Source organism: Bombina bombina, unplaced genomic scaffold (assembly GCF_027579735.1).
Source record: "Bombina bombina isolate aBomBom1 unplaced genomic scaffold, aBomBom1.pri scaffold_1432, whole genome shotgun sequence".
Taxonomy (NCBI): Eukaryota; Metazoa; Chordata; class Amphibia; order Anura; family Bombinatoridae; genus Bombina; species Bombina bombina.
In genome coordinates, this window is record NW_026512776.1 from 6,628 (window position 1) to 30,995 (window position 24,368).

At 40.2% G+C, this 24,368-nt stretch overlaps 1 protein-coding gene across 1 annotated transcript in view; it reads right to left on the reverse strand.

Annotated features, from left to right (window-relative positions):
* Positions 1 to 267: 267 nt before the first annotated feature.
* LOC128644535 (probable G-protein coupled receptor 162) overlaps positions 268 to 24,368 on the reverse strand; it is a 41,318-nt gene continuing 17,217 nt past the window's right edge. Inside the window, exon 2 of the mRNA XM_053697114.1 lies at positions 268 to 969. Within this exon, the coding sequence (XP_053553089.1) occupies positions 466 to 969 (504 nt within the window). The 3' untranslated portion in view covers positions 268 to 465. The remainder of the gene's footprint in view (positions 970 to 24,368) is intronic.

Consider the following 24,368-nt stretch of genomic DNA (forward strand, 5'->3'; position numbering starts at 1 on the left):
ACGTGTACCAGTGGGTGTGTATGTGCATGTGCATCAGTAGGTGCGCCTTTGTGTGTGTACGTGTACCAGTGGGTGTGTATGTGCATCAGTAGGTGCGCTTTTGTGTGTGTACGTGTACCAGTGGGTGTGTATGTGTATGTGCATCAGTAGCTGTGCCTGTGTGTGTGCACGTGTTCCGGTAAGTGTGCGTGCACGTGTACCGGTAAGTGTGCCTGTGTATCATTGAGAGTCACAAGTCAGTGTACAATTACTGCAAAAAGGGACACATTTCTATTCAAATCACATTTTATTTTGTCATCTTTTGGCTCATTTTCCAGTTTGTTGAGTGTTGGAGGGGGCAAAGGGGTAAGAGGGCATGTAGTTAAGTATAACCCCCTCTTACACCTCAGCAGATTTGCCTGAGAACAGAGAATTTCTAGTGTGCACCCCAGTGACATACCAGATATTCAGGAGTTGACAACTACATCATGAAGACCCAGTGCACCCTTGTTCAGACAGAGAAGCTCTACGTCTTTCAGACACAGCAAGTGAAGGGCTACATAGGGACAGGCGTCGCTCCCCCACACCTCCATAGGTCATACCTGTCTCTGCTTCTTTCCTTGGGAGTGGAGAATTTCGGGGTTTAGGTCGGGATCTGTGAGGGGTCCCGATGGGTGAAGGGCAAGGTGTGTCATCAATAAATGCTGTAATCTCATCCCTAAAGAAGGAACTGGGTATGCCACCCCCCAACCCTGAAGAGCCAGTTATCCCTCCTGCCAAAAACTGGCGCAGAGAAGTTAGCCCTTCTTCCCCCTCTCCCCGTGGGGGTTGGCGCCGGCTCCAGTGCTGAGCATCATGAGTACGGCGTGGGCTGACAGGGCTGCTCCCCCCACGTATATCATCTGAGGAAGACCACCTGAGCAGGAGAGGAGAAGAGCGAGGGGGGAAGAGATCCATCTCATCATGTGACATCCGGCGGGAAAGAGGAACCTGCAGAAAGTAATAGACAACATCATCTTATTGCTGGGTATAGTAAGTCTTGCACTGGCCTATGCTGCCACTTACCTTCTCTGGGATGAGTTTATTCATGCCTAGGACAGATGCCTTGAGTTTACTCATGCCTAGTACAGATGACTTGAGTTTACTCATGCCTAGTACAGATGACTTGTTTACTCATGCCTAGTACAGATGACTTGTTTACTCATGCCTAGTACAGATGACTTGAGTTTACTCATGCCTAGTACAGATGACTTGTTTACTCATGCCTAGTACAGATGACTTGGACTTGAGTCTACTCATGCCTAGTACAGATGACTTGCGTTTACTCATGCCTAGTACAGATGACTTGAGTATACTCATGCCTAGTACGGATGACTTGAGTTTACTCATGCCTAGTACAGATGACTTGAGTATACTCATGCCTAGTACAGATGACTTGAGTATACTCATGCCTAGTACAGATGACTTGAGTATACTCAGTGAGTATAATCATGACTAGCTGGGTTTAGATGAGTAAAATCCTGAATTGAAAGGATTGCCTAAGTATATTCCTGACTTGTTGGGTTTAGTTTAGTACACATGGATTAGAGGAACACAGTACACTGTCTGACATTCACTAAACAGATGGTCCATTATTATATAGAGATTGAAGTGTCAGACTGTGCTGTGTCACCACTAATGCTGATTTTATTGGGGGACTTAAGTCATTATAAATGTTGTCCATCAACAGTAAATAAACTGCTCCAGCTTCCTCTCTTCTATCTCTTTCTTTAGATTCTCTGACAAATGACTCTCACCACCGCAAACACACTTATTGTGAGGGAGTTAAAGTGAGTGGAACTCAAGTACAGGGATAGATATGCTGAACAACTGAAGTCTTTTGAAATAGCTTTACTGAATGAATAGTAAACAGAACAACGGGTACACATACACAAAGGCGCACCTACTGATGCACAGCCACACCCACTAATACATGTTTCAGGAACCCAGGGTGGTTACAGTAATAAAGTCTAGTGAATCTGAATACACTATCTAGAGCAGATTACCCAGCAGGTACTGTTAGTGAGTCTGCCATGGAATACCAGGTAGATACAGAAAACTCAGCAGACACAGGGTACTCAGCGGTTACTGTAGGCGAAGCTGTCAAGGGATACCAAGTAGGTACAGAAGGCAAAGCAGGAACAAGGAAAGCGGTTACCGGTATAGCATTCACAGGAGACTCGGCAGGCACAGGATAACCAGTGGGTAATTTTGCTGAGGCTATCACAGGACAACAGGTAAGTAGAAACATAGATACATAGATATTGACGGCAGATAAGAGCCATAGGCCCAGCAAGTCTGCCCGACCTTACCTAACAGTATAAACTTATCTAGCTCGTAGGATAGCCTTATGCTTGTCCCATGCATTTTTAAAGTCCCCCACAGTGTTTGTTGCTACTACCTCTTGAGGAAGTTTATTCCATAAATCAATCACTCTTTCTGTAAAGAAGTGCTTCCTCAAATTACTCCTGAATCTACTACCCTTTAGCTTGAGCTCATGACCCCTTGTTCTTGAATTTTCTATTTTATGTAAAATACCCACAGCCTCAGTTTTACTAAACCCTTTAATGTACTTGAAAGTTGCTATCATATCACCTCTTTCCCTTCTCTCCTCTAAGCTATACATATTTAGGTCATTGAGCCTATCCTGGTAAGTTTTATTTTTTAGACCATGTACCATTTTGGTAGCCCTCCTTTGCACAGATTCAAGTTTGTTAATATCCTTCTGAAGATATGGCCTCCAGAACTGCACACAATACTCAAGATGAGGCCTAACTAATGATCTATAAAGTGGCATAAGAACCTTACTATTTCTACTGCAAATACCTCTACCAATACATCCAAGCATTCTGCTAGCCTTACTCGCTGCATTACTACATTGTTTACTAAGTTTTAAATCATCTGAAATAATAATTCCCAAGTCCTGTTCCTCGTCTGTAACAGTCAGTAAAGTGTCATTGAGTCTGTAAGTACAACAGGTTTGAGGAAAGCTGTCACTGGTATAGCAGACACAGGACACTTAGCAGGCACAGGATACCCAGTGGGTACTCTTGGTGAGGCTGTCACATGCCTAGAGACAAAAAACAGCTGCCACTGGAGCTGGGTCCCAGCATGGGATGCCGAGACTGGGGAAACAAACCTTGGCGTTCCCTCACATGGAATGCCTAGACCGGGAACGGCGCTCCCTAAGGTAAGTGCCTGACAGTGCCCCCTTTTTAGGTGTAACCTCCAGGGACGGCTGAAAACAGGATGATTGGCTGATACCCAACTGTTATGGTATAACCTGGATATCAAGGGTTAATACCCGATGAAAGATGCCCTGAATATGGGATCAGCAACACATGAACCCAGTTTATTCCCCCCAAACACGAGACCAAGCTCCATCTTGAGGGTAAAACAGAATGTGTTTTATTGAGGGCTATATGCCCAGTATTTATGCAGGTCTCCCACCTGGTTGACACTCCCTAGGAGACCAGATGGGGGATTGGAAGAGTATAGTACATTAGATAGAGAGAAGACGCCCTTTTACAGTATACAATAGAATTACATTACTTAAACAAATAAACAATTAAACACAAGAAAACAATGGAGTCCTTCTTGGCACCTGGGAGTCTGATCTCTGGAGGTGATTAAACAAGGTGAACGCTTATCACCTAAACTTAATTACAGTAAATAATAGCTGATGCCAGGAAACCTGTCTTCAGAAAATAGTTTCTCAAAGCTGAACAAAGTTAACCCTTCCAGTATTGACAGAGGGGTCTGTCACATGGCTCCCTCCTGGTGGGACACTCCGGCAGACCCGGCTTGACCCTTTGGCGGGTCAACTTGGGGATGACCTGACTAGGAGGTGGTAGGAATGTCAATTTGCCGGGACAATCCATCTGCATTCCCGTTATGAGAGAGAATTCCTGTCCGTATAAATAAGGGTTCAACTTCTTCAGTGCCCAGACCAGGGCTAAACAGTCCTTCAAGTTTTTGTTTTCAGAGACACTTCTTTCCAGTTGGAGACAAATCTCATCGGCTTCTTTATGAGTTTTTTGTACCTGCTCTTTATAGGTATCCACAAGCCCTTCATACTGACATAGGGTGCCCTTGAGTTGCTGCACCTCACTATGAGCCAGCGTCAGCTTTTCCTCCAGTGTCACTAAGTTTGTCTTTACTGTTTCATGTTCCACTCTGAAGCTGGTGTTTTCTGCGGTCTGTCGGTTCAGCTTGTCTAGCAGAGATTCCCGTTCTAAACACGCTTTTTCCTCTGCGCTCCTCTTCTCTCCCGCTAGCACTGTTACGTGATTGTTTAACGTGACCATTTCATCTTCTACTTGACTCTTCTCCTTCATCAATGCGTTGTAACGGGACTTTCACGTATCAATAGCGAATAGAGATTTACTGAGCTCAGCGTCCTGGAGCTTAGCAGCAGGTGGGTCGGTCTCGGCGGCACGGGTAGTCACAGGGTTAACATCGGCGGGACCCATGGGAGCGTAGGCAAAAACAAGGGGGGCCAAGTCATTTCCAAGGAGAACATCAGCTGGTAAGTCCTTCATGACCCCCAGATTCACATGTCTAGAGCCCACTCCCCAATCCAAATGTACCCGGGCAACAGGTAGGCGGAACACAGTGCCCCCTGCTACCCTCACAGCCACAGTGTCTCTGGTGTGCTGGTTCTCAGACACCAAGTTCTTTTGGAGCAAGGTCATGGTAGCACCAGTACCCCGTAGACCAGTGGTTCTCAACCAAAGTGACCTCAAGGCCCGGTAAATTTTAGCTGGACATGTCCAGGACCCGGTAGTTTATAGATAGATAAAGAGAGAGAGAGAGAGAGAGAGAGAGTAAGCAGCAGGGATTTGCCCTATCAGTAACTAAGCAGTTCAGTGTGGGTTTAGTGGGGGCCCTGGAGTGTGGGGGTCCTGCTGAGGGTCTGCCGCTGTGAGGGCCATGGAGTGTGAGGTCTGACCCTGGAGGTTGGGGGCCCTTTCTTTGGCCCTTAATGTTGGGGGTTCTGGCTCTGGAGGTTGATGGGCCTGTTGGGGTTAGGGCAGGGAGGCTACCATGTTCATTTGCATAAATTTGAATACATTTGGGTCAGTGTGAGACAGTTTTCCTGGGGCCTTGATTGGTCTCAGTCTGCCCCTTGTGTGCAGTGGGGGCATGACAGCTCAGGGCCCACCAGCAGGGCTATCACGGCCCGTACTGGGCCACGGCCCGGCTGTTGAGAAACCAGGCCGTAGACCACTGACGTCCTTCCCATACACTTTAACCAGTTGCCGGTGCTGTTGCTGGTTATCCCGGTGGGCAGCTTGCACAGGGTCTGCTTCATGTAGGATGCCCCAGCATTCTTCCTCCTCTACGCAGTGGGCAGCAGGCTGAGGGTTACGTGGGTTTCCGCCGGCGGGTCTCCTCCAGGACTGTGCTTGGTTTGCTGTGTTTAGGGGACACTCTGGTCTTTTGTGCCCTAGTTGCTGACATCCGAAGCACTGAATAGGCTTTGAGTAGTCCCGTGAGTTGAACCGGGCTGTCTGAGGATAGTTCATGGCTGAAGGCGGTGTGGTAGAGCGGTGCGCCAGGGGTTGGTAACTGGTAGCTGCTGGGGTGACTGTGGGTCTGTACTCCACTCTGGCAGTGATCTTAGTGGTAGCAGTGTCCAGTTTGCGGGCATCCGTATACTCATCTAAAAGCAAGGGGATGTTGGGATAGCGCTAACGGATAGCTGAGAGGGTATTAGATGTGGATTAATATATATTAATAGGCCACCTGAGGAGAATTATACCATTGATATCTTATAAGAAAAGGTGAATAAATATATATGGGAATGGAAAATCTTCCAAAGTGATTTACGATCTATTGGGGGACCAGATAATCAGATGTAATAAACCCTTCAATATTTTATGTAAGAAATGAGATATAACGGATCAAATATTAACAATTTAATAACAAGGAAACATGAAATTCATAACAGTGATTAATTAATGAAAATAAAAAGATGCCGGCATCAATATATTTAAAAATAATGAGCTAATGTATATATGTGGTACGCTAAAAATATAGTACGTTAAAAAATGATACGCTAAATCTTAGCAATGGAATATAACAAAGTATTAGCTAATATACATGTTAAAAAGGATGAGAAACCCTTGTCTCAGAAGACTGGTGCCTTGGGTTATTTGCACAAAAGTGCTGTAGAAAAGTACTATAGGATGACGGAGTGATCCGTGACCGGTTTACAGTGACCGGTATACAGTAGTCCTCAGGTTAGATATCATCCCCGGGATAGAAGATAAACAACAGAGTACAGAATGTACAAAACAGAGGATAACTCTGAAACCTGTTACTTCAGTTAGATCAGTCCAGCGTTCGGCGTCCGATGTGAACTGTCAGAGTGGCGTTTCCTCGCTTGTGATTAGATCAGGTCCGGGTTATAGTTCAGAGTGATTCTGTTTGAGGCTACCTATAGTCTTGAGGCACAGATATTACCCCAGTATATAGGCAAATGATCAATAAGGTGAGTCTGTGTAAGTAGATCCTGGGACAGGGATTATACATATAGATACGGTTCAATAATATTTAGAACTGCTCAATGTACCTGTCCTATCTACTACCGGTATCACACCTAATATTGGAATAGTAAGTCTCCACAGTAAGCAAAATCAACGCGTTTCAGCCGCCAGGGGCCTCTATCAAGATGCTTACTGAGGCTGTGTTTGATTTTAAATAGCATATGGTCTGTTTCCATTGGATGAAATTCGGCCTATACAATCTATTCATTTGTGAGTATGTTATGCAGTTCCTAAGAAGGTTAATATAACAAAAACATGTACAATATTGTCAAGGTATATGTAAGGTTAATAAATATATATATTTATTCAGATCTGACTGGTCAGTAGAAAATGATTCATTTCTTTCAGACAAACTGAATTCAATCATGGTTAATTCTCCCCCACTGAGAATATCTCCAGAACTCAATTGCAGACAAAATGTCTCCAGAGACATCTCTAGCTAGAGTGTAAAAATGAAATCCATACCAGATTTGTAATTAAAATTTCCCTCTGACACTGAAACATTTGCTTCTTAATTAGGAAGTGCACATTTCATAGCACTCTGTACCCCATGCTATGAGTGAGGACGAGGTGTCTGGAATACCCTCTTGAAGCTGGTCAAAATCATAGGGAAACAGTTTTTATGCACATAGGTGTTAATTGCCCCTAAACATCAAATACACGTCTGCATTGCTAGCTAAACAGAAAATATGTTGTATTGTGACTTTTACAACTACTCATGGATTGACCCCATGCTATGTGGGTGGGGCAGTGAAGGCCTTAGCCAACAGACATGTGCTATGGTGTAACTTTGAAATTTACTGAGAGCAGACAGATTAGCATTTACAATCCATGTAGCATAAGTAAAATTAAATACATTTTACAAAGGGAATGAGGCCAATAGTTTCAGATATGTTTGAAATTATTCAAATAACCCATATATGTATATATAACATGCTTTCCTGTTTTCCAGGTGGAACTAAAAGATGACACATACAGGACGATACATGGGATGAAATAAATCATATCATATGAATGTGCAATAAATGTTTATAAAGTTTTAAATACATCTCTTGAAATATAGTGAGATGGATATATGGAAGTTACTTTGATGTGATATGACTATGAAATATTGACATCTGATATTGAAATATAAATTTTCTGTTAGGCTAAATGAAATATAAATGCTAACAAGAGAAATTTACTAATGCAGTAAATTATATGTTTAATAGGAAAAATGTAATAGTTAGCAATATAAATTATTTAATATAAATAATGTTAGACACATGTTTCATATCAAAATGACCAGAGAGGTAATGTGATCCTACCCATCTGTGATTGATATTGTGAACTTATTAATATGAGGGAATTATGGCAGTTATTACACATTTTAAGAAAAATTTTAAATGTTCAGAGATGTGTTTAAATGCATTGCTATGTTGTATGTCTGCTGCCACCTAAGGGCCAATACCGGTATAGCAGTTAAAGGATTTAGCTGTTCAAAAAAAGAAAAGGATGTGTTTCCGTGGTGACCGAGGGCCAATCCAAATAGACATCCCACCTAACCAATGGGATGGTCAGATCTCGTAGGGCCACTCCCATGGTTTCATAAAGGAGTGAAAAACTTATTTAAGTAAATGCAGCAGGGATAACAGGGACACAGATTTTGCTGACTTGAATGATCTACTGCTGGGCGTTCAAAATACATTCATTCTGAGCAAGCTAATCTACCCTTTTCTCAGTGATTGCAAAAATGTACTTATTTATTTTCTGAGATGAAACAAGGAATCCTTGGTAACTGAACTATCAATTTTGGTCACTTTGGTAACGTATATATATATATATATATAAAAAGAAAGAGGGTTGCAATTAATATTTTAACACAGATATATGCATAATAGCTGTAGTTTAAAGTATAGTTGAGAGACTTAAAGGGAACAGTTTATACTGTAGTTTATATTCAGTCTGTATATTGTTAAATACATATCCTTGATGCTAAATTGTTTTATCTATACAACTATAGAGTTATAACTTAGAATTGGGTTTTACATAAATAATATATACAATTTCTGATGTTTTAATAGAAGTATAGATTGTCCTATTGTTTAAATTAGCACTGTTAGAATTGTGTTGCTTGGGTATTGAGCTGTTAAAGATTTTGGAACCTCATTGTATTAACAGGGTAAAATTAAACTGTAAATCATATTGCTGAATGTTTGTAGCTGCTATTTTAGATCTCATTGTAATATTTTAAATGCAGCTCTGAATGAAAGGCTGGTTTTAAATGTAAAATTGCATGAGCTTTGCATAGCATATTTTATTTGAATAGTTTTAAACGCATATAGGCCTAGATTTGGAGTTCGGCGGTAGCCGTCAAAACCAGCGTTAGAGGCTCCTAACGCTGGTTTTGGCCGCCCGCTGAGTCAGTGATTAAAGGGTCTAACGCTCACTTTTCAGCCGCGACTTTTCCATACCGCAGATCCCCCTACGCCATTTGCGTAGCCTATCTTTTCAATGGGATCTTTCTAACGCTGGTATTTAGAGTCGTTTCTGAAGTGAGCGTTAGAGCTCTAACGACAAAATTCCAGCCGCCTGAAAATAGCAGGAGTTAAGAGCTTTCTGGCTAACGCCGGTTTATAAAGCTCTTAACTACTGTACCCTAAAGTACACTAACACCCATAAACTACCTATGTACCCCTAAACCGAGGTCCCCCCACATCGCCGCCACTCTATTTAAATTTTTAACCCCTAATCTGCCGACCGCCACCTACGTTATACTTATGTACCCCTAATCTGCTGCCCCTAACCCCGCCGACCCCTATATTATATTTCTTAACCCCTAACTTGCCCCCCACAACGTCGACGCAAGCTACTTAAAATAATTAACCCCTAATCTTCCGACCGCAAATCACCGCCACCTACGTTATCCCTATGTACCCCTAATCTGCTACCCCTAACATCGCCGACCCCTATATTATATTTATTAACCCCTAATCTGCCCCCCTCAACGTCGCCGACACCTGCCTACACTTATTAACCCCTAATCTGCCGAGCGGACCTGAGCGCTACTATAATAAAGTTATTAACCCCTAACCCGCCTCACTAACCCTATCATAAATAGTATTAACCCCTAATCTGCCCTCCCTAACATCGCCGACACCTAACTTCAATTATTAACCCCTAATCTGCCGACCGGAGCTCACCGCTATTCTAATAAATGTATTAACCCCTAAAGCTAAGTCTAACCCTAACACTAACACCCCCCTAAGTTAAATATAATTTAAATCTAACGAAATAAATTAACTCTTATTAAATAAATTATTCCTATTTAAAGCTAAATACTTACCTGTAAAATAAACCCTAATATAGCTACAATATAACTAATAATTATATTATAGCTATTTTAGGATTAATATTTATTTTACAGGCAACTTTGTAATTATTTTAACCAGGTACAATAGCTATTAAATAGTTAAGAACTATTTAATAGTTACCTAGTTAAAATAATAACAAATTTACCTGTAAAATAAATCCTAACCTAAGTTATAATTAAAACTAACACTACCCTATCAATAAAATAATTAAATAAACTACCTACAATTACCTACAATTAACCTAACACTACACTATCAATAAATTAATTAAACACAATTCCTACAAATAAATACAATTAAATAAACTAGCTAAAGTACAAAAAATAAAAAAGAACTAAGTTACAGAAAATAAAAAAATATTTACAAACATAAGAAAAATATTACAACAATTTTAAACTAATTACACCTACTCTAAGCCCCCTAATAAAATAACAAAGCCCCCCAAAATAAAAAATTCCCTACCCTATTCTAAATTAAAAAAGTTACAAGCTCTTTTACCTTACCAGCCCTGAACAGGGCCCTTTGCGGGGCATGCCCCAAGAATTTCAGCTCTTTTGCCTGTAAAAAAAAACATACAATACCCCCCCCAACATTACAACCCACCACCCACATACCCCTAATCTAACCCAAACCCCCTTAAAGAAACCTAACACTAAGCCCCTGAAGATCTTCCTACCTTGTCTTCACCATACCAGGTTCACCGATCCGTCCTGGCTCCAACATCTTCATCCAACCCAAGCGGGGGTTGGCGATCCATAATCCGGTCCAGAAGAGGCTCCAAAGTCTTCCTCCTATCCGGCAAGAAGAGGACATCCGGACCGGCAAACATCTTCTCCAAGCGGCATCTTCGATCTTCTTCCATCCGGAGCGAAGCGGCAGGATCCTGAAGACATCCAGCGCGGAACATCCATCCGGACCGACGACTGAACGACGAATGACTGTTCCTTTAAGGGACGTCATCCAAGATGGCGTCCCTCGAATTCCGATTGGCTGATAGGATTCTATCAGCCAATCGGAATTAAGGTAGGAATTTTCTGATTGGCTGATGGAATCAGCCAATCAGAATCAAGTTCAATCCGATTGGCTGATCCAATCAGCCAATCAGATTGAGCTCGCATTCTATTGGCTGTTCCGATCAGCCAATAGAATGCGAGCTCAATCTGATTGGCTGATTGGATCGGCCAATCGGATTGAACTAGATTCTGATTGGCTGATTCCATCAGCCAATCAGAAAATTCCTACCTTAATTCCGATTGGCTGATAGAATCCTATCAGCCAATCGGAATTCGAGGGACGCCATCTTGGATGACGTCCCTTAAAGGAACAGTCATTCGTCGTTCAGTCGTCGGTCCGGATGGATGTTCCGCGCTGGATGTCTTCAGGATCCTGCCGCTTCGCTCCGGATGGAAGAAGATCGAAGATGCCGCTTGGAGAAGATGTTTGCCGGTCCGGATGTCCTCTTCTTGCCGGATAGGAGGAAGACTTTGGAGCCTCTTCTGGACCGGATTATGGATCGCCAACCCCCGCTTGGGTTGGATGAAGATGTTGGAGCCAGGACGGATCGGTGAACCTGGTATGGTGAAGACAAGGTAGGAAGATCTTCAGGGGCTTAGTGTTAGGTTTCTTTAAGGGGGTTTGGGTTAGATTAGGGGTATGTGGGTGGTGGGTTGTAATGTTGGGGGGGGTATTGTATGTTTTTTTTTACAGGCAAAAGAGCTGAAATTCTTGGGGCATGCCCCGCAAAGGGCCCTGTTCAGGGCTGGTAAGGTAAAAGAGCTTGTAACTTTTTTAATTTAGAATAGGGTAGGGAATTTTTTATTTTGGGGGGCTTTGTTATTTTATTAGGGGGCTTAGAGTAGGTGTAATTAGTTTAAAATTGTTGTAATATTTTTCTTATGTTTGTAAATATTTTTTTATTTTCTGTAACTTAGTTCTTTTTTATTTTTTGTACTTTAGATAGTTTATTTAATTGTATTTATTTGTAGGAATTGTGTTTAATTAATTTATTGATAGTGTAGTGTTAGGTTAATTGTAGGTAATTGTAGGTAGTTTATTTAATTATTTTATTGATAGGGTAGTGTTAGGTTTAATTATAACTTAGGTTAGGATTTATTTTACAGGTAAATTTGTTATTATTTTAACTAGGTAACTATTAAATAGTTCTTAACTATTTAATAGCTATTGTACCTGGTTAAAATAATTACAAAGTTGCCTGTAAAATAAATATTAATCCTAAAATAGCTATAATATAATTATAATTTATATTGTAGCTATATTAGGATTTATTTTACAGGTAAGTATTTAGCTTTAAATAGGAATAATTTATTTAATAAGAGTTAATTTATTTCGTTAGATTTAAATTATATTTAACTTAGGGGGGTGTTAGTGTTAGGGTTAGACTTAGCTTTAGGGGTTAATACATTTATTAGAATAGCGGTGAGCTCCGGTCGGCAGATTAGGGGTTAATAATTGAAGTTAGGTGTCGGCGATGTTAGGGAGGGCAGATTAGGGGTTAATACTATTTATGATAGGGTTAGTGAGGCGGATTAGGGGTTAATAACTTTATTATAGTATCGCTCAGGTCCGCTCGGCAGATTAGGGGTTAATAAGTGTAGGCAGGTGTCGGCGACGTTGTGGGGGGCAGGTTAGGGGTTAATAAATATAATATAGGGGTCGGCGGTGTTAGGGGTAGCAGATTAGGGGTACATAGGGATAACGTAGGTGGCGGCGGTTTACGGAGCGGCAGATTAGGGGTTTAAAAAAATATGCAGGGGTCAGCGATAGCGGGGGCGGCAGATTAGGGGTTAATAAGTGTAAGGTTAGGGGTGTTTAGACTCGGGGTACATGTTAGAGTGTTAGGTGCCGACGTAGGAAGTGTTTCCCCATAGGAAACAATGGGGCTGCGTTAGGAGCTGAACGCTGCTTTTTTGCAGGTGTTAGGTTTTTTTTCAGCTCAAACAGCCCCATTGTTTCCTATGGGGGAATCGTGCACGAGCACGTTTTTGAGGCCGGCCGCGTCCGTAAGCAACTCTGGTATCGAGAGTTGCATTTGCGGTAAAAATGCTCTACGCTTCTTTTTTGGAGCCTAACGCAGCATTTGATTAAACTCTCGATACCAGAGTTAAATTTATGGTGCGGCCAGAAAAAAGCCCGCAGAGCGTTAGCAGCCCTTTTACCGCCGAACTCCAAATCTAGGCCATAGTGTTGACTCTTATTCTAATTCTCACAAATATACACATTTAAATATGTTAATAAATATTTACTAATAATAAAGAATTCAGGTATTTATATTAATTTTGTTGTCTTAGTAGAAGTATATTGATTGTGGGTTCAGTCTAAAGAAAGATTGTTAAATATATTCCCTGCCATATACTCACACATTGTTTGGAGAATACTGCTAAGATTTTTATAAATATACTGACAATATTGCTCTTTAATGCAATTTATATAAAAATAAGCAGGATATTGAATATATTTAAAACTTGCAAGCAAACATTTAATATTGTCTTATTTGATACGTATCTCTCACTCTCTAATGATCGCAGATTATTATTGAAGTAGATGGTTTTAACACCAAACATCTGTTCCCAAAATAGATGATATTATAAATGAGCTCGGATTTTTGAAGTTTAATTTGAACCTTATACAAATGTATATTAATATTCATTTGTAAAATGTTTCAAAGCATAAATGAACAAATGTTTCAATATAAAAACAACATGGTTTGTTCTAAATGCAACAATCTACATCCTATGTATATAAAAATTGTATTAAATCCATATAAAAGGATCTTTTCCTTATTGTACCATCCAAAATGGAGTGTAAACAATATAAAAAAATATAAAAAAATCTATAAAAGTGTATTATAAAAATTGTTGTGTGAATGTCTGATGGGTGAAATATATAAAAAATATAATATAAAAAATAAAAATTTATAGAAAATATATCCAAATTAATATTTTTTAGAGAACATATATTATATAAAATAGTAGAAGTTTGTACATATGATTTGACAAAGTTCTCATTTCATTGGATCCTTTCTTAAAATTCTAATTAGGTGCTGATAATTAAATTTATATGAGAACAGCATAACATTATATTAGAACAGCGTGCTTAAATCCATTTCTGAATTTAGGCCATAAGGATGGAGGGTTTTAAAATTGAATATAAATTCTGCTTCTTTTTTTGATAGTACAGTATTAATGTTTCCTCCCCTAGTTCCTAAGTTTATTTGTTTAATACCCCAGTATTTAAAGTCTTTTAAACTCCCTTCATGTTTTTCTTTGAAATGAGAATATAGTCTTGTTTCTGAAGATCCATGCTCTATTTTGAGAATATGTTCTCGGATTCTGTCCCTTAAAATTCTACTTGTCTGTCCACGGTAGAAAAAATCACATGAACATTTAATACAATAAATTATATTTCTATCAGAGCATTTTATTAATTGATTGATTTTGGATCTGAAACCATTGTTGGGTGATCTTATTTCTTTTATTTTGTGACTGTATTTACATGACTTACATGAATTACACGGGTAAAAGCCATTTAGTTTTTCTCCCCTAATATCAGTATCGATTAGTTTCCGCTTTTTCTCTTTATATTCGCTGGGTGATAATATATTTTTTAAGTTTTTAGCTTTTTTAAAAATAATATCAGGTTGATTTTTCACTCTGCTGCCAAGTATATGGTCTTGTTTGATCAGATGCCAATGTTTTTTTTAAAAAAAATTCACTTCATAATGTTGTGAACTAAATTCAGTGATAAAGGGCACACATAATTCATCACAATTTGAGATATTATTTACTTTTTCTTTCCTTTGTGTTGATAATAGTGTATTTCTATCTATTTTAGCCACTTCTTGTTGTTCTCCTAATATGTGGTTATGATCATAACCTTTTTCCAGAATTCTTGTTGTTAATATTTGTGATTGTGAGTTATAACTTTCTATAGAAGAACTGTTCTTTTTTATTCTCATATATTGGCCTTTTGGAATATTACGTTTCCATTGGTCAAGATGACAGCTCTCTGAGTGTATGTAGTTGTTAGCGGCTATTGTTTTGAAATAGGTTCTGGTGTGTATTTGATTCTCAATGATTTCTACTTCAATATCTAAAAAGTTTATTTTCTTACTACTATATTCATGAGCAAAGGATATACCCAATTTATTACTGTTTAGGTCAATCATGAATGTATCCAATAGTTCAACATCTCCACGCCATAGAATAAAAATATCATCTATGAACCTGCAATAGAGCACAAGGTTCGCCTCCCAGGGGCCATTATAAATGTAAATATTTTCAAAATGGCCCATGAATATATTGGCATAACTGGGGGCGAACCTTGTGCCCATTGCAGTCCCCTTTGTCTGTAGAAATATCTCATTATTAAATAAAAAAAACTGTTATTCTGTAATATAAAACTAATGGAATCCAAAATAAATTTATTTTGTGCATTAGGTAAATCTCTGTCTTTATCAAGATATTATTTAATTGCCTCCTTTCCTATCTGATGTGATATATTAGTGTACAACGAATTTACATCACAGGTGGCCAAAATATAATTATCATGCCATTCTGAATTTTTTATTTTATTCAAAAAATGTGTGGAATCTCACAAATAGGCCGGTAGTGTGGTTACATATTTCTGCAGGAAGAAATCAATGTACTGGGATAGGCCCGAAGTAAGGGATCCTATCCCAGAAATAATGGGGCGGCCGGGAGGTTTTTGTAGATCTTTGTAGATTTTCGGCAGAAAATAAAAAGTTGGGGTTTTTGGATATGATGCATATAAAAAATTAAATTCTGATTCATTAATAATACCCTCCTCTTTTGCTTCCATGAGTAATTTTCCCAGTTTTATTTCCTGTTGTTTCATTGGGTTTTGTTTCAATTTTGTATAGGTAGTTTTATCCTGTAGTATTCTATTGGCCTCTTCGATGTAATAAGTTTTGTCCATTATGACAATCCCACCCCCCTTATCTGCCGGTTTCACCACTATTTCGGTGTTGCTCTGTAGTTCTTTTAATGTTTCAGTCTCTTTTCTGCTCAAATTCTTTTTCATTGGTTTACTTTGATCTAAAAGTTCTACGTCTCTCTTTATATTTTGTTCAAATCATTTTATATGTTCACTTTTCTCATGTGTGGGAAAAAACGTGGATTTGGCTTTTAAATTAGTATGAATGTAGTTGTTGTGAGTGTCTCTATTTTGTATAGGATTTTTAAAAAAATGCCTTTTTAGTGTCAGTTTTCTAATGTACTGGTTGATGTTTATCAGGGTCTCGAACTTATTAAGTCTGCAAGATGGTGCAACAGTCAGGCCTTTTCCTAACACTCTTTCTTGCTCTTTATTTAAAGTGTCTTTGCTTAAATTAAATATTGCAGCTGTGTTTTCCTTTTTTATCTCTTTTGGGATTTGTTTAGAGGTTCCTCTCCCTCTTCTACCTCTAATCTTCTTTTTCCTTGTATGTTTCTCTATGGTTTTGGTGTTTCTTGGAAAATTCTTGAGCTCCCCGCTATTGCGGGGGTATCCTCTAAAAAATGTGTGTTGGGCATAGTTTCTTCTGGCCTATTCGAATAGGATTGTTTTCTATATTGGTATGTTCTCTGTGGGCTATGTGTTTGCTGTAATGGTGCAAATCTATTCTGCAAAGGTATTCTCCAGTTATGTTCAACATGTGAATTTTTTGGATATATATCAGTATACACATCTGTCAGGTGAGCAGCTTCATGCAGGGTGAAGGGTTTATGGTCCCAAACCCACTCTCTAACTCCTGCTGATAACTTGTCAAAGCAATGTTCCAACAGGAATAGCTGCAGCACCTCTTCCCCAGATACGGCTTGGCACCCCGCCATCCAGTGAGCTGCTGTGCGGTGCACCTTACATGCCCACTCAATGTAGTAATCTCCAGCTAGTTTAAAAGTGTCTCTGAACTGTCTCCTGTATGCCTCCAGTGTAATCGCATACCTGGAGAGCAGAGCCTCTTTTACAGCATTATAATCCCCGACTTCCTCATCTGGAATGGCCCGAAAAGCCTCGCTGGCCCGGCCGGATAATTTTCCGGATAATATCGTGACCCAGTCCTCTGCGGGTACCTTGTATAGGGCACATTGCTTCTCAAAATCCGCAAGGTACCCATCAATCTCTCCTACTGTTTCCAGGAAGTTTTTAAAAGCTGCAAAATGTACTTTTCTCTTTTCCACTGGGGTTGCTGTGACTCGGGCTGCTGCAGCGCTGCTTTGGCGAAGTAGGTTGGCCTCCACAGCTGCTATGACCCGGTCGATAATTTAGGCAGACGGGTTGGGGCCATAATGTGCCAGTCTTATTTTAACCGCCTGGTCAAAGCTTGCTTCTTCGGGGTTCTGTCTGATATGCTGGGCTCATTGGTTCCTTCGGGCCCTGGTACTCCGTCCATCTCGGTCAGTATTGTAATAATCTCCCTCTTCCTGAGGTTACTGGCTTGTTGGCCCCGTTGTTCTAGCAGGTCTTTAAGGGTGGCTCTTTTCAGCCTTTCATACGGTATTCCCATTAGGTCTGGATGTGTAGTTGCTCTTCTGGGCGATGAGGACCATCCCGTCGCTTGCCACCAATTGTTATGGTATAACCCTGATATCAAGGGTTAATACCTGATGAAAGATGCCCTGAATACGGGATCAGCAGCACACGAACCAAGTTAATTTCCCCCAAACATGAGACCAAACTCCATCTTGAGGGTAAAACAGAATGTGTTTTATTGAGAGCTATATGCCCAGTATTTATGCAGGTCTCCCACCTGGTTGACACTCCCTAGGAGACCAGATGGGGGATTGGAAGAGTATAGTACATTAGATAGAGGGAAGATGCCCTTTTACAGGATACAATAGAATTACATTACTTAACGAAATAAACAATTATACACAAGAAAACAATGGAGTCCTTCTTGGCACCTGGCAGTCTGATCTCTGGAGGTGATTAAACAAGGTGAACGCTTATCACCTAAACTTAATTACAGTAAACAATAGCTGATGCCAGGAAACCTGTCTTCAGAAAATAGTTTCTCAAAACTGAACAAACCCTTCCAGTACAGACAGACGGGTCTGTCACACCAACTTCTCTGATCAGTACCATATCCTTTGCAATGGATGAGATATTCCAGTCTCCCTCTATGCAGTCTGGTGTTTAAGATTTCCTCAACTTCAAATTCTTCTGACCTGTCTACCATAACAGGCCCTGGGGTAGGTGGCTTGCAAGATGGAAAAGGGTATGGAACTGCAGGTTTGAGAAAGGGAGACAAGAGAAACTGTATTGATATGAAAGAATGGTGGTAACTGAAGATGAATTGCTACTGGAGAAATTATTTTCTTTATGGTGAAAGGTCCAATGAAGCAGGTACCTAACTTTTTGGTAGGGAGAGTTAATTAAAGATGAGCAGTGGACAGATATTCAAACAAAAAGAGAAGCTCTCTACCAGGAACGAACAACAGCTCAGTAGCTTGTTATATGGCAAGTTACCACCCAGGATAGCTTCTTTTAGTCCAGTTGTGCTTTTCATAAAGGAAAACTTTTCTGAAATATATCAGTCTGATCCCGCTGAGTATGGTCAGTCTGGTCCTAAATACCAAGAAGTTTTCCTCTGAACAAGGAACATGACAACCCCAGACAATTGTTTCTGCCTTCTGTAAGCATTGTCAGTGAGGTATAGCCATATTCCTCTAAGCACACTGGGTGTCACGAACTGTCACTTCTGCTTCAAGTTCGCTTAACTATAAGTAGACTTCAACTGCAGGACTAGATTCAAGTCTCTTAATTACAGTTTCAGGCTTCTGTTGAATTTAAATAAAAGAGAGAAGCGCTCAACCTGAGAACGAACAATAGCATAATAGCTTGCTCTATGGCTAGTTACCACCCAAGAAGCAGCCACTTTTTGCTCAACATGTGCCTTTCACAGAGAAGAACTTTCCTGAAGCATATCAGTATGATCCTGACATAACAGTACAGTCCAGCCCCTAAATACCAGGCAATCCCTCTCTGAACGAGAGAAACAGCAAAACCCCAGACGTACATTTCGGCCTATTGTGGGCCTCACCAGTGAGGTGCAACCATATCCCTCTAGGTACATTGAGCAACGGGTCCATGTCTGGCTTCCCACATCACACTTAGGGAGACTTCCCTAAATGTCACAATTTGCATAAATAAAAAGAGAGAAGCACTCAACCTGAGAACGAACAATAGCATAATAGCTTGCTCTATGGCTAGTTACCACCCAAGAAGCAGCCTCTTTTTGCTCAACATATGCCTTTCACAGAGAAGAACTTTGCTGAAGCATATCAGTATGATGCTGACATAACAGTACAGTCCAGCCCCTAAATACCAGGCAATCCCTCTCTGAACGAGAGAAACAGCAAAACCCCAGACATACGTTTCGGCCTATTGTGGGCCTCGTCAGTGAGGTGCAGCCATATCCCTCTAGGCACTGTTGAATTTACTTGTATCTCTCAAATCAAGACAGTGGAATTGCATCATAAAATAAATTGTTTAAGTACATACCAAAAAATATGTTAGCTGTCCCTTTAAGGATTGAAACATACATGCAAAGAATAAGGCAAGCTGCAGAGGATGATAGATGCAAATAAATATTTGTATAGTAAGAGGAAATGACTCTATACAGTTTCTCCAGGCTGTATATACTGGTCCTTGGTGAAGCTGTGCTAACCCAGAGAGATGATAATGACAGGCTGAGCACACATTCAGCTATGGCACTATATAGACTGTTCCTTGGTGAAGCTGTGCTATCCCAGAGAGATGATAATGACAGGCTGAGCACACATTCAGCTATGGCACTATATATACTGGTCCTTGGTGAAGCTGTGCTATCCCAGAGAGATGATAATGACAGGCTGATCACACGTTCAGCTATTGCACTATATAGACTGGTCCTTGGTGAAGCTGTGCTATCCCAGAGAGATGATAATCACAGGTTAAGAACACATTCAGCTATGGCACTATATAGACTGGTCCTTGGTGAAGCTGTGCTATCCCAGAGAGATGATAATGACAGGCTGATCACACGTTCAGCTATTGCACTATATAGACTGGTCCTTGGTGAAGCTGTGCTATCCCAGAGAGATGATAATCACAGGTTAAGAACACATTCAGCTATGGCACTATATAGACTGGTCCTTGGTGAAGCTGTGCTATCCCAGAGAGATGATAATGACAGGCTGAGCACACATTCAGCTATGGCACTATATAGACTGGTCCTTGGTGAAGCTGTGCTATCCCAGAGAGATGATTATGACAGGCTGAGCACACATTCAGCTATGGCACTATATAGACTGGTCCTTGGTGAAGCTGTGCTATCCCAGAGAGATGATAATGACAGGCTGAGCACACATTCAGCTATGGCACTATATAGACTGGTCCTTGGTGAAGCTGTGCTATCTCAGAGAGATGATAATGACAGGATAAGCACACATTCAGCTATGGTACTATATATGATTGTGTTGCCTTGGGTCTGGAACTCTGACTGCTGAATATGCTCAGTGATATTGGAAGCATCCTTTGAGCTTAAAGTATTTTGATGTATAATGTCCCATAAGTAAGACTTGTTTGCTAAAAAATGTCCTGTTTGGAGGATAGTAGTAGGCTCTTAATCGTTTCTCTAGAGTAATTCTCTATCCCCCACATCATAGTTTATTTTTGCCTGGGAGAGAATATGAGTCAAAAAGGCTACAAGGGGAAGCTAAACCTTATCTCCTGCTCTCTGAGATAATACAGCTCCAATGTCAGATGCATCGACTTCTACATAGAAAGGTTTTCTTTGTTCTGGTAGAATTAGAATGAGTGAAGAGGTACAAAGATGCTTTAGGTTATCAAATGCTTGTTGTGCTTTTTCAGACCATTGAAATTTGGTTGTCTTTTTGGTGAGGGCTATAATGGTTTGAATAATACGAGAGAAGTCTTTTATGAACTTTCTGTAAAAGTTTGTGAAGCCCATTAATGTGGGACAGTGGCAAAGACAAAACTGGGACTTAAAGTGCATAGTACCGGTGCCCCAGTCCATAAGTGGATTATGCCTCCGTAACTAGAGGAGGCCGAGTACCAAAGGCAACACTGGTGAGGTAACTAAATCAAAGGTCACAGACTCTTGATGCCCAGACCCAATTATGACCAACAAGGAAATAGTCTCTTTAACAATGACCCATCTAGGAGCTGAATATGAATTGTCTTTTTCTTATAGAGATGTGGTATCTGTAATCTCTGAGCTAATTGGGTGTCCAGGAAACATCTGCTGGCTTGAAAATCTATCATAGCATTTAAACTGACAGGGTTCTCATCCCACTGCAATGAGATAGGTATGGACAGGTGAGGTTTTGAATATCTAGGCATTCAATCAACAGAGGGGAGGGGAAGAGGCAGTTTACCGCTAGGAGTCTTGGGCTTGGCAGTGCATATTGCCCATGTTTCCCTCAGTACAAGCAGAGAATTAAAGACCTCCTTCTTTGCTTTTCGGTTTCAGAGAGAGGACACCTCCTATTTGCATGGGTTCTTCTGTGGAGCTGACAAGTGAAGGTGGAGGCAGAGTTGGGACATGTCGCCGTCAAAGAGGGCTATGAGCAATAATCCTTTTCATGCGTCTTTCCCTGAGGCAGTGGTCAATTTGGGTTGACAAGAAAAATCAGACTTTCTAACATCTTAGGAACCCCTACTCGTGCCAGCTCATCCTTCAGAGTGTTATAAAGGCCCAACCTGAATTGGTCAAGGAGGGTAGCTTCATTCCAGGAGATTAATGTGGCAAGATAATGTAATTCTATGATATATTCTTCCACATCTTGCCTACCCTGTCTAAGGGTATCTTGGCTTGAGCAGTGGAGGTCTTGTAGGGATCTTCGTATTGTGGTACTAGGCTTTGCAAGAATCCCAATACTCGAGAACAGGACTGTGAGTGCCAAGGAGATGGTAAGCCCATAACTGTGGTTCACCAGAGAGAAAAGAGATAACAGTGCAAACTCCTATGAAGTCTGAGTTGTATGTTCTGGGTTGCAAAGAGAACAGAATCTGACAGGAAGTGATAAAACTCAGAAATTTGGACCAGTTCCCATTAAATTTATCAGGCAAAACAACTCAAGGTTCTGGTGTGATATTCCCAGCTGTCTATGGTACAGGTAAACTGGTAGATGGAGCAGGGGGAGTAGGTCCTTGTGAGGGACTTTGGAATTGCTTTTCCATTCTATTCTGATTTTTTTGTAAGGCACATACTGATTGGGTTACTGCATTTAGTTGCTGTGTTAAGGCTTCAACTATTCTTGCAAGTTCCATGTTTTTGACTGAGTAATTCTGTGAGGGGGTTAGGGTGAGTGCAACTTAAAGGGACACTGAACGCAAAAAAAATATTTTGTGATTAAGATAGAGCATGAAATTTTAAGCAACTTTCTAATTTACTTCTATTATCAAATTATATTCATTATCTTGGCATCTTTATTTGAAATGCAAGAATGTAAGTTTAGATGCCGGCCCATTTTTGGTGAACAACCTGGGTTGTTCTTGCTGATTGGTGGGTAAATTCATCCACCAAAAAAAAAAGTGCTGTCCAGAGTACTGAACCAAAAAAAAGTTTAGATGCCTTCTTCTTCAAATAAAGATAGCAAGAGAACGAAGAAAAATTGATAATAGGAGTAAATTAGAAAGTTGCTTAAAATTGCATGCTCTATCTGAATCACGAAAGAAAAAAAGTTGGGTTCAGTGTCCCTTTAAGTGCAGGAATAGATACACTGAACAGCTTAAGTCTTTTGAAATAGGTTTACTAAATGAACAGTAAACAGAACAATTGGTTGTTCAATTTCAGGGAACCTAGGGTGGGGTTGGGGCTGAAACAGATTACCCACCAGGAACTGTTGGTGAGGATGTCATGGGATACCTGGTAGTTTCAGCAGGCACAGCAGGACAAGGCAAGTATATTTCATATTCTGGAACAAGGTGAGCATATGAAGGAACTTGGTGAGTAACTCTGCTTCAGGAACAAGGTAAGCATACAGAATTACAAGGGAAGTATGTTACTGCTTGAGGAACAAGGATAGCTCACAATAACTCAGCCCAGAGTGACCTGAGAGGAGAAAAAACCTTGGGGTTTCCTCACATGGAACGCTGAGACCTGGAACGGTGCTCCCTAAGGTAAGCACCTGACACTGATAGCCTCAGACTAACTGTACAATGCTCACAGTGTGCTCCAATACTAATTGTGAGCTCCAGTGAGTTACACTGCAGATTGCCCCTAAAGAGCCAAAGCCATCTCTTTGTATTTAGAGGTAAATCAGTATATGACAACATATAGCTAGACAAAGATAAAGAAACCCTCACTATTAGTCTCCTACTCTAATCCGTATAATAATCTGCACTTCATGGCTGTCAGACTGATATCTAACTAACAGAGACACCCCAGACACCACTGAGCTATATTACATAATTAACTAACAATTATTAGACTAGTGTCAGCATCTAACAGATAAATTCAAAAGGATAGAAAAGAGGCATCAATTATAGCACTCACTTAATAGCATTGCCCCCCCCCCCCACATATATATATATATATATATATATACACACAAACACAGTATGTGTATATATATATATATATATATATATATATATATATATATATATATATATATATATATATATATATATATATATATATATATATATATACACACTGTATATATCCAGTAGCTCAGTCCAATAATCACAAATATCACCAACTCAAAGTAAAGACAACCTCAATTGAATACACTCCGGATTACCCACAACAGCCTATTGACTGATTGAAAAGATAGTTAATCAAATCCCTGCTGGTGTCTGTTATGTCAGGGTACAGGTGGATGACATATATATATATATATATATATATATATATATATATATATATTTCTCCTGTTAAGTGTAGTCAGTCCACGGGTCATCCATTACTTATGGGATATTAACTCCTCCCTAACAGGAAGTGCAAGAGGATCACCCAAGCAGAGCTGCTATATAGCTCCTCCCCTCTACGTCATACCTAGTCATTCTCTTGCATCTAACTAATAGATAGGATGTGTGAGAGGACTGTGGTTATTAAAATTAGTTTTTATTTCTTCAATCAAAAGTTTGTTATTTTAAACAGCACCGGAGTGTGTTGTTTTTTCTCAGGCAGCATTAGAAGAAGAATCTACCTGAGTTGTGTATGATCTTAGCGGACGTAACTAAGATCCATTTGCTGTTCTCGGCCATTCTGAGGAGCGAGGTAACTTCAGAACAGGGGACAGCGGGCAGGGTTCACCTGCAAGGAGGTATGTTGCAGTATATTATTTTCTAAGGAATGGAATTGACTGAGAAAATACTGCTAATACCGGTGTAATGTAAGTACAGCCTTAAATGCAGTAGTAGTAACTGGTATCAGGCTGATATGTGTGTATGCTTGCACTGAAGTATTTCTAGG